At 35.9% G+C, this 11534-nt stretch overlaps 1 protein-coding gene and 1 non-coding gene across 6 annotated transcripts in view; one reads left to right on the top strand and one right to left on the bottom strand.

Annotated features, from left to right (window-relative positions):
- Positions 1 to 215: 215 nt before the first annotated feature.
- The window catches only part of KBTBD2 (kelch repeat and BTB domain containing 2), a 41490-nt gene continuing 30171 nt past the window's right edge, over positions 216 to 11534 (bottom strand). For 4 of the 5 annotated variants that reach the window (XM_059933627.1, XM_059933624.1, XM_059933626.1 and 1 more), the window contains exons 2-4: positions 10374 to 10886; positions 5123 to 5288; positions 216 to 2907 (exon numbers count right to left, since the gene is read on the bottom strand). In XM_059933627.1, coding sequence (XP_059789610.1) covers positions 1372 to 2907; positions 5123 to 5288; positions 10374 to 10543 — 1872 coding nt within the window. In that variant the 5' untranslated portion in view covers positions 10544 to 10886 and the 3' untranslated portion in view covers positions 216 to 1371. The remainder of the gene's footprint in view (positions 2908 to 5122; positions 5289 to 10373; positions 10887 to 11534) is intronic. The other variant, XM_059933629.1, reaches the window with a different exon arrangement.
- Positions 4538 to 4610, top strand: TRNAI-UAU (transfer RNA isoleucine (anticodon UAU)). Its single transcript has one exon. It is a non-coding gene; the product is annotated as a tRNA-Ile (tRNA).

The following is an 11534-nucleotide window of genomic DNA, read 5'->3' as shown; positions in this document are numbered from 1 at the left end:
GCCCATTCAAATAACTAAAAATCTTTTTTTTTTAACATTAGGCTCTGGTTTCCCTCTTACTTTTTAGGTAATTTGTGTTCCTGCAGTAAGGCTCAAATCAGACAAATATCATATAATCAACAAAATTCTGAAGAAATCACCTGTAACAAACTAAGCTGACCCCGTAAAACTAAAACTAAAAGCATACAATTCCCATCACAAAAGAAAAACAGATATTGAATATATACAATTTATTTAATAAATTAATGTCATTCAAAATACAGTGCCAGAACATTATGCAGTTGAACATGCTAGTAATGTTTGTCATGAAGCACCTGTGCTCATGTTAGATTGGCGGCACCCCGCTACTGCTAGTGGTTCCTGGGATTAATGCCAGAGCAGCACTAGTTATCTGCTCTTCTGCACCACTAGTGCAGAGAATTCCTGAACAGTTCACCTTTCTAATCCTACCCCCCACACACAACAGGTTAAAAAAAAACACACCCTGACAGCTAACGAATATCTATACACAATCACTCTACAGTAATGTTTGTTATTAAATTAAGATGTAATGACCTGGTTAACCCACTCTAAATCTTAAGATGGAGAAATACAACAGCAGCAGGTAGTTATATGCATGAGCCAATGTTAATGTAATACAGAAAGTGGAGGCATTTACTGATTAAAGCTCCACACAGACCCGCACAATGAGGGACTAGCAATTCATATTGCAAGCCCAGCAACTTAAGTCCACACCTGGTAAATGACCAGCTGATTGGAAGACCTGTATTCTAGATAGACAAGTATAAGTTAGTGAGAGAATACATGCACCTAATAGTTAGACTGATCCTGCAGTCATACTTTCCCTGTGCAATACCATGAAATGGAAGATCTTCCTCAACTATAGGATTTAGACAACATTTCTATACCAACATGGACATTAGTGTTAAGTGCAGCTCAATTAACTACACCGAAAAAACTATTCCAGGACTTCAGAACAGAAGCACAGGAATGAAATACATATAATAAAATAACCTCAGCATAATTTGCGATATACCACACTAGGAACAGGAAAACTACTTTAATAAGAGAACTTTTGGAACTGTACATACACAGGGCTAACAATGTTAGATAATCCAGATTTTTATGCTCTCATGATACACATAAAAGTTTCTCAATTATTGGATAATCTATTTCGTATTATGGAAGCATATCTTTCTTAAGACTCACCGATATATATTATACTGATGCAAATATTAAGTAGGGCATAAAAATAAAATTTATCAAAGATAGATTTTTATGTACTCATATTCAGTCCTTTCATAGCCTCTCTCATTTAGCAAAGAAAATGACAAAGCAAATAGATCAGGCGTGCACTCCCTGAACTCCTGACTATACAGATGGTAGTGCAACCATTTCTCCATCCAGTTCAAACTCCTCTGTTCCATCCGGTGAAAAAAGATAAGTTGGTGGCTTCCATGGAGATTCTTCAAGGCAGGATGGATAAAGTTTCCCCACAGTGCATCGAAAATCTCTCCCTAAGTCCCACAGTACACGTTCAGATATATGCTGCCGCAGAGACCACCGGTCAAGTTCCAGATCATACTGGTAAGTGACATATTTAGCTCTTTCATTTAAGTGGGTTTCTCGCATAAACACACACAGAGAATTTGAGATCACAACAGCTCTAACACAGGGATCTGAGTACCTCTTAGCAGGGATGTTGGCTGCCATTTTCCACTCATTTTTATTCACATCATAGATTTCCACAGTTACTGAAGACCCATCTACAGTGCCAGAGGGGAGTCTTATGCCAGAATTGGTAGCAATGTGCAACCCTCCAATATAGAAAATTTTATCACCGAAAGCTGCAGCTGAAGCAAAAGACCTGCTAGTCTGTCTCATGGCCATTTCTACCCATGAATCAGACCTTGGAAAATAACAATACATGAGGTTCAGTGTCATCACATAAATGCAGTCATGAACCACAACTGCTGCACTCCACTGCCAAGCACAAGGCAAAGGGCTTACCATTGTCCATTCATCTTTCTCAGTGTCATATCTTTCTACAGTCCTCCGGTTAAGTTCTCCACCTACACTGTCTCCTCCAATTGCATAGATATAGCCTTCACAGCAAACCAAAGATGGCTTTACGCGGACAAAAAGCATCGGGGTCTTTGGAAACCAGGTATTTTGCTGTGCATCAAACCAGTAAAAGCAATTTACAGTTCTAAAGGCAGTCTGAAGTTTGCTTGTTTTACTGTGATTTGTTTTTGTGTTTTTCAGAGGAACTTGACCACCTGCTATATAGATGTCATTATCGGGAGTTACAACGGTCCCAACCTTATGTAAATCAGCTGGTGGGCTGCATAGCTTGTAAACTTTTTCTGCTTGGGGGCTGTAACAGACAGAAGAGTAAAGACTACAAGGATTTTCTGAAGATGCTTCAATGAAAATCATCATCTCTTCTTTAGTCATTCCAAGTCTTGGTTTGAAAAACTTGGGCATGGACTTATACAGACCTTGAACAACTACAGACTTATCATTGGGTGGCAGACCTTGAAACCAAGCTCTCTGTGTTACTTCTGAAAGTGCATCAATTCTGATTTGGCTAAGAACTGAAGACAAATACTGGGATCGTGATTCTGTGTTGTACTCTAGCCACAGCATAGCAGCTTCACGAACTGTCTCTTCCTTTTCTACGTTCAAATTGTCACTACTGAGAATGTCTATCAGTAAGTCATGTGACAGCTGCATGAAAGCTTCCTGGTGATACACAGCAGTGAACTTGTGCTCCACCATCCTTTTAGCACTTTGTTTTAATTCCTCACAACTGAACAGATCAGCAAAACTCAACAATCGCACACAGTTCTCTGCGTTTATCTTTTTAATTAAATATTCTCGACAACGTTGTAACACATCTTCTACCTAAAATGGAAAAAAAAAAAGGCTGATAAAGGCAGGCTAGACAAATTTTATTTTTATGTAACACACAGGTATATTAATCAGATCCCTATACTGTAGTTTTTATTTTTAGATACACGTTTGGGCTAAGAGATAATGTCTTTCAGTGATAATAAAATTAGAAGACTATGCATAGTTTTGCATTTCGTCTTCCTGTCCAGTAGCCTACTTAACTGCCCTATTTAGGAGTCAGTAGTATAACATTAAATAGGCTCTTAAAAACCTAAACAGCCTTAAAGGGAAAGGGAAAGGGAAATTAATTCATGCATAAGTTATGTATTTTTTAAAGCCTAGCAAAACATGTAATTGAGAGAACCAAATGAAAACAATGTAAATCAGTATAGGAAATGATTACTGTTGAGAAGCTGGAATCTGGTTTTCTCAACATGGACAAGACAGTCATATAGAAGCAGAAAATCATACACAATGCCTAACAGTAGTTATTATTCGCCTTTCTTACGTGGAGCAGTAGGATAACCAATCAAAAGAATATATTCATGTGCAATTACAAATTACCTACATTTAAACGACCCATCTTAGCCACTCTAACTTTCCTAGATTTGTTGTTTCTTAAGAAACAGTAGATCTCAGTTGAGTCAGAAGTGCTACCTACTATACTTATTCAATGTCACAGTGATTGACTAGAAGCAGTTTGTGATAAGAAGTCAGGCTGCTTGGATTCAAAACCTGGATTGGCCAGTCAACACTTGTACAATATCAGACAAGTAGCTTTACTTCTCTAAGCCTCAGCTTTCTCCTGTATAAGATGGGGAAATCCTTCCTTACAAGTGATTATTTTAAGGATTAGATGAGAACCTATATAAAGCATTAGTACAGAATCTGGCATATAAAAACATCATTTCATGTGGCTAATAGTAAAAGCCATGTTGGTAGTCATAAAATGCCACATTCCCGGGCTTGCCAGGGCAACTTACTCCCAGAGGCAGAGTCCTGTTTTGCATTTGGCCAAGCACATGCCTATAGGTTTCATTAACATGATAGAAAAAATTATAAGGAAAGGTATCACTATAATAACAGTGTTCTGGAATCCAAATTTCTTAAAATTCCTCAATTTTTTAGCAATTATAAAAAAACTTGCTTTTAGAATTGCTGAAAAATTAAAAGAGGTAATGAAAACATATAAGCTATGGAAGAAATACAGTTCTTACAGTAGGTATTTCTCCCTTTTAGGTTTGGATTTAGGATGTGAATGTCTTCCATTCTAAAGCACCAGGAAGCTACCATGGCTTCCGTGTCCCCAGAGTTATAGGTATAGTAGGACACTGCACAATTTATGGGCAGGGTGGGGGAAAGAATACAGAACTAAAAAGGAAGACAGGTACTTAAGGCATGGACAGACTGAGTTCTGGTTCCCAAAGTTACACCCAGAAACTGGCATTCAACTGGCGTCATTCACATTTATTCAGCACACATTTATCAAGTACCTACTAGGTATCATGAACTGTGCTCCCAGAATTTAACCTTCAGTTTAAAGTTTCTCCCTCTGGAGAAACTTTATTTCTCCCTTTGGAGAAAATGAGGAAAACATTTTTATATTCCTCTTAAAATTAAAAGAAATGTTGAAGGGGAGCATTCCCTGGTGGTTCAGTGGTTAAGATTCTGCACTTATACTGCAGGGGCCCCAGGTTCCATCCCTGGTCGGGGAATTAAGATCCCGCAAGCCACGCGGCACGGCCAAAAAAGAAAAAAAGTTGAAGGGGAAACAGTGAAATAGTTTATCATATGTAAATATATCAATCATCACTTTTTGTTTTAGTTTAAATAATTCTCCTTAATAGCTCAGTAAGGTCTCAAGCCTATTATAAACATTTATGTTTGATAACTTCCATAAGAATCTTGACATTTTCTGTGAAAATACCATCAAAAATTAGCACATCTAAGCTTTTAGCCAAAAAACTGAAACACTTAAATTTAACAAATACTGTTAAAAATTTCTTTTACTTGAAATCTAAATCCTGTGGTATATTAGGCAGAATATGAAACTAATATGAAACTTTCACCTATCTTTTTAGTCAAGTTCCCATCATAAAACTAAGTTTATTAGCTGATCAAATCCTATTGTTTTTCCCTTACATATATGAAAAAGAGAAGAAAACTTTTACCTTCTAAAATCTGCAATAAAATTACATAGCTACAAGACACCGAAAAAACTGCTTACCTGCAGGAAGCAAGCTGTTTCATAAAGTTGTTCTACAGTGCTGTCATTTATTGCCAGGTTACCCGTGTATGCGTACGTTATTATTATCTGTAAGGTGGCTGAATCCACATTCCTCAGGTGTATGTGTGTCTGTTTGCTTTCACTTAGTCCACTCATGAACATGGCCCTATAGTAGAGATGGGGAAAACAAATGTAAGGCTAAAAAGAAAAACTAGACAACATGGGATGTTTATTTAGGGTATTTGCTGATGGACAACTTATAGGGAAAGCTTTCAAGGGAGACAACAGAAAATTATAATCCAGTGCCAAAGATACACCAAACTATTCCACTGTGCCATTCTGAGTGATAACATCAAAATTAATTTAATCCTTATAGTCATACAGGAATTCAGCAATAAAAAGGAACTCTATTATATGTACTACAACACAAACCTCAAAATCATTATGCTCAGTGAAAAAAGGCAGATACAAAAGACCACATACTGTATGATTCCATTTATATGAAATGTCCCCCCAAAGCAAATATATAGAGGCAGAAGGGAGATTAGTGGTTACTTAGGACTGTGGGTAAGAACAGTGAGTGACTGTAAATGGGCACAAAGTGATGGAAATGTTTCAAATTATATTGTAATGATGGTTGTACAGCCCTTTAAATATACTAAAATTCATTTAATTGTGTGTAAATTTGATCTCAATAAAGCCGTTAAAATTTTCATTTACTCAAATGATTTCCTAAAAATATGCAGAACAGTTTCCTAAAAATTACATGCAGGAAAATATGCCGGAAAGGCAATTAGTGTTGTGGAGAATACAGTAAAATGCCCATATACATGGAAGAGGTATAAAAAACAAAGAATATTGTTGCATGTACAGAAATGCCTATAGTGATCATAAGTGGGTAGCACAAGAACTAGCCTCTAGCCTGGGCAACCTCAAGGACAAGAAGATGAGAAAGGCTTTAAAATGGATAAAATAGTGAGTCAGGGTAGAACATAAGAACTGTTTTTCCCAGTGACATTGCTGAACATAAGGGCTCATGCAAAACATCGGAAAGATGAATGGCAGTCAGATCACAGAGGGCTTTTTTTTTGGCTGCGCAGCATGTGAGATTCTCAGTTCCCCGACCAGGGATTAAACTGGCGCCCCTTGCATGGACAGCACAGAGTCTTAACTACTGGACCACCAGGGAAGTCCCGCAGAGGGATTTTAAAATGAGATACAGGAGGGAATTCCCTGGCAGTCCAGTGGTTAGGACCCAGTGCTTTCACTGCCGGGGCCCGAGTTCAAATCCCTGGTTGGGGTAAGATCCGCAAGCCCCTCAGCATGGCCCCCCCAAAAAAACCACACACACACACACACACACACACAGACATACGAGTCTGAGCTTTTTATTGTAGATAGTGAAGAAGGGTTCACTGAAGGGTTTTCAGCATGGATTTATTAGCATAATAAAATGTATTCTAGGATGAATATTTTGTACTGACAGACCTCAAGGGCCAAAGGCTGGAGATAGGAAAAACGGTTCTGAGGCTACTGCAATAATCTACATTAGAAGTAAGAACCACCTGAGCCAAAGGCTGGAGATAGGAAAAAGGGTTCTGAGGCTACTGCAATAATCTAGATTAGAAGTAAGAACCACCTGAGCTAGGGTGGCAGAAATGGATACAAAAGCTTTTACAAAAAACCAACACGATCCGGTGATTTTCTGAACGTACGGAATAGACTAGAGTAGGAAGTAGACAGGGAAAGAATCAAAGCTATCTGTTTATTTTCAAGTAAGTACCTGAAAAAAAAATATTGTTAACCATTGAGAGAAGAATTATAAGGTCAAGGAAAACAGTTAATCTTGCAAAAAAGGTGAGTTAAATTTTAGATATATTTAATTTGAGGTGTGAGCAGCTGAGTCAAATGCAAGTAATACAATAATCAGTTAAGTATTTAATACAACTGGAACTTTGAAGGTCAGGCATTAATGCAGTAGACTGTGAATTATCTACAAAATGACATGTGTTAAAGCCAAGTAAGTTATCTGAGGGAGACTAAAAGAAACCCACCCAGAATCCCAATGACCAACCTGAGGTAGAGTTCAATTAGAAGAAAAAAGAATGACAGAACGTTGAGAAACATTCATCAGAGAAATAAGAACAAGCCAGTCAGTACAATGCTACTCAGGGCAAGAGAGGTAGGGTGTCAAAAACTGTAGAGTCAAGGATAACAAACATTGCAAAAGTAATTAGGAAGGCACTGGTTATTTCTAGTGTAGCTCAGAATGAGCAGTAAGAACAGCAACTAAACTTCAGGCAGTTAGGGAATGGAAGAGTGGCAAAAACATCAATCAGGGTGGTTGATAACTTCCTCCCAAAGAATACATGGCCATAAATAAACACAACCAAGTAACAGAGATTAGGAAGTGCTGTTGAAAAATACCCAAGATGTGACAAGAAACTAATAAAAACACCAATTGCTACTGGCTTCACTTGTGTGACACGGGAGAATGGGAAATAACAAAAGCAACCTGAAAAGAACTATAGGAGCTCTGAGTAAAAATGGAAGATTTAGGGGTCATGTGCCTTTCTGTCTGTGCCAGTAGAAGGTAGTTAACTTTGGAAGAGGAAGTAGGGCAAGGGAACAGCTGACTATACAGATGACACTGAGACTGGTTATTCTAGACTATGGTTTATGACACCAGAATGATGGACTTCTGTGAAGGAACTATGCTTCCTGAAGACCAAAGATTAGTAGAAGCCTAGCCAACTTGATTATAAAAATTTTAAACAGACTTTTTAAAGAAAGAGTAAATACTGAATTGCATAATATTATAGGAGGCTAAATTACCATAGTGGAAGAGGTGTTGAGTAATTCTCAAGTAATTCCCTTCATTTAGGGTCTAAAATGAAGTGTATATGTTACCAAGAAGAAGAAACTACCATTTCAGAGATTCTCTGAATTTTTAGAAGTTCTTTTGATTCTTAGTGGGATGGAACTGGTAAACTACAAAGGAGGAATGTATCTATTTCAAAAGGCAAAATTTCTAGTAGTAAATTTCTAATGATAAAGATTGATAGCAACATTATATGTAAGGATACCAAAATCTACAAACCTGAAAGCAGAATCCAGTTGAAGAACACTTGGGAGAAAATCAGGTTATTATTGTGAGAATATACAGTAACAATAATCTACCCAGTCCAGAGAAAAGATATATATGGGAGGAAAAATTAATATATATGTGTCTTCATCTTGTGGATTATGAAACTGGCCCAGACACAGGATTTTAAAGATGGATGGCTTTAAGCCCAAACATAGATAGGACTACTCTTTCTACTATTATTTCTACTTCTTAGTATCTGATTTGCTTTAGGGAGAATATATTCTCTCAGAACACCAAGGATGCTAAAGAAGGGAACTAGCTAGTGATAAGTTAATAATAGCAGCCTTAAAGAGAATGTGTTGTTTTTAAGATTGTAACATTAATGAAATACTTAAACTTCTTGGGCTTCAGGAAAACCAATTCCAACCCAATTAAAGATAAATAATAACCTCATGGCTAGAGAATTTAAAGAATAGTGTGTTATCTATACAATAAAAAACAGACTTAGCGAGGAAGAAAAAAGGGTAAGATACCTAACCCATAAACCCACATGTTACTTCCTGATAAAGATGATGACAATTCAGAAAATATGGAGACAGACTTTCTGCATAGGTTTAAAAGTTACACAAGATGACTGCTAAAATATTACCACAAAAGATTCTACTCTATGATTACAAATATCAATCTGAAAATCCACAACTAAAGCATATAGCTCATTCCAATAATGGATAATCAATTTGTAATTAATAACCATTAAAAAGGGAGAACTAATGGACCCAGGTTTGATTGAATCTATAACCTTGAATTTCTAACACCATCTACTAAGTCAATAAATATGAAAAAACAAAAACAAACAAAAAAACCTGACCATCACAATCATCTGGGAAGCTCTTAAACATACAAATCCTGAAACTAACTCAGACCCACTGCATCATAATTTCTAGGTTTGAAATCCAAGAATCTCTATTTGTAGAAGCACAAGAGGATTCTGAGCATCCTCTAGATCCATTAGATTCTCTAGAACGACTGTTTGCAAATATGCTAAGCTTCCTAAGATAAGAAAATCAATGTCTGAAATTGCATGAAATATCCACAGCTAAACCTGAACCAATGGCAGGCAGAGCAAGGCAACTGCCATTTGGGCCTTAGCTTCTGTAATCATCATGAGATGTGTTATACTAAGGAATGTTAAATTTCTACACCTTCGTGTATGTAGGCCTTGAAAAGTCAAGATTAAACTTGTCCTGTCTACAGCTGCCACTAAGGAGCAGCAGAAAATAACTTTCATTGCTGATCTCCACTTATGCCAGCTAAGATTTGTAGCAGGAATATACTGGTCCACATTTCATTCATCTTTATTCTCCCTGTCCCTTTCAAATATTAAGTAAAAATTCAACCTAAGGGCAGAGACCAAATATAGGAATTTCTACACCTTAATTCTTTTCCTCCCATGAAACACATAATAAAGGGAAACCTACCTTAAAAAGATTAAAAGTTGCAAAAGATCATAAAAATGTAAAGTTAAGCTTTATTTATTTGTAATTAGCAAACAAATAACTAAATCAACTTATAAATTCTGAGGCATAGAGAACAAAAACATTATTAATTATTAACTATTTCAATCTGGCAAGGAGTCTGGTACAGCTAAAACAATAGCACAAATGATGAAGAAACCAAGAGTGAGAAAAGAAACTCATTTTTGCAAAGGAAATAAAAGTCCTTAACATGTCTAAACAGTACCAATTATCTTCTAAAAGTTATTATTAAGCCTCCTGTAACTCTTAAATTTATAAACAATGACTGTTTTCTAAATTTAACATTTTAAAATCTTAAAAGTGAAAATCAGCCCATTCGTTTTTTCTCTTTCAATGAAAAAACAGTATTCTGAACCTTTTTGCCTCCCCATCATTAAAACTTTACCTTAGTTAATTTCAACAAGTTTCTTGTTTTTAATCCTTTGTAAAAACTTTCGCTTGCCCCTTACTTACACACGCAAGGAGGTGATTTGACAAGCACTATATCATCCAAATAGAAAATTTAAGCAAAACATTAAGACACCTTTTAAAAAAAATTTAAATGTTTAAAAGAATTCCTATTAAAAGATTAAAACAAGCTAACATTCTGCATTTGAAATTATAAACTAACCAAGATTACAGTACTTACCTAAAATAAGAACTACATGTTGCAAGAACCATCTTATGACAAGGGAATTCAGTGCCCTCGACAATTAACACTATGTCCGTAAACAACTGCTGTTCATAAAACAGTTTTAACTGTTCCAGCAAGGACACAGCATATTCAGTATTGATCTGCTTCTCGTCTTGAGTAGACATGACTGTATTCCATTAATATATCCAGGAACAGATTAGAAAAGTCAGTCTTACTGATGGAAGGTCAAGTGAATGCTTCAGAAATAAAGAAAGGAGAAACTCTGCTTGCTGTTATCTGCAGCATTCAGAACCAAGATTGACACATTCACTAACGAGCAGTATCTTTTTAGGCTTAGAATCACTAGCAGGTCATCCTGTGTTAATTACGTTCTTCAGAGTTTTTCAACACAGTCTGCAGATACCTTGCTCAAATTTGTAACTGTTGTTCAACTCATGAGTGAAAGAGAATAACACACGAGGTAGATTTTGTGGCAACATCCTATGTTCTGTGGATCCTCTGGAGTAACTAAAAAGAAAAAAAAGTTCAGTTAGAGTATCTAGGTCAGTACATTTTTAGAATACAATGTTTAAAATTGCAGACTTAAATATGAATTACATTTTTTTGAAGTTCAACTTTAGACATTACCATAAAAATGAAACATGAGAAAAGGGACATTTAATAAGTTTATTACATTTGTGGTTTTAATTCTTTGCCTTCTATACAAAATATAAACATTCTAGAAAATACGGAACACATCAACAAGCATACATTTTTTTAAAAGTTCTTTAAAAATAAATAATTTCAATTACCAGCAAAGCCAAATCTCCTACTTATTTGTTTAGGAGCAATACATGACTGTAATTTAAGAGAAAAAAAAAACCCCTTTCTCTTGCAAGGAGATTCTCATTTGGGGAGTATAATTTAAATGTATTCACACAGCCTTTATATTTAAATTACTTAAACTATATGATAAATAGACTGAATTTGTTTATTTCCAAAGCATAAACTATATTATAAAATTTGCAGTTCAATCCTGTAACGGAGATAAATACAACATATCTCTCTGTACAGTGGTTCCTTCCTAGAAATCTTTATAAGAACATACAATTTTACTGAAAAATGAAACATAAAACATGATAAAATAGAGAAATGTATTCCTACATGAAGACTTCA

This window comes from Balaenoptera ricei, chromosome 9, assembly GCF_028023285.1.
Source record: "Balaenoptera ricei isolate mBalRic1 chromosome 9, mBalRic1.hap2, whole genome shotgun sequence".
NCBI lineage: Eukaryota > Metazoa > Chordata > Mammalia > Artiodactyla > Balaenopteridae > Balaenoptera > Balaenoptera ricei.
Note: the sequence above shows the minus strand (reverse complement) of the source record. Positions and strands in the feature narration are given on the sequence as shown.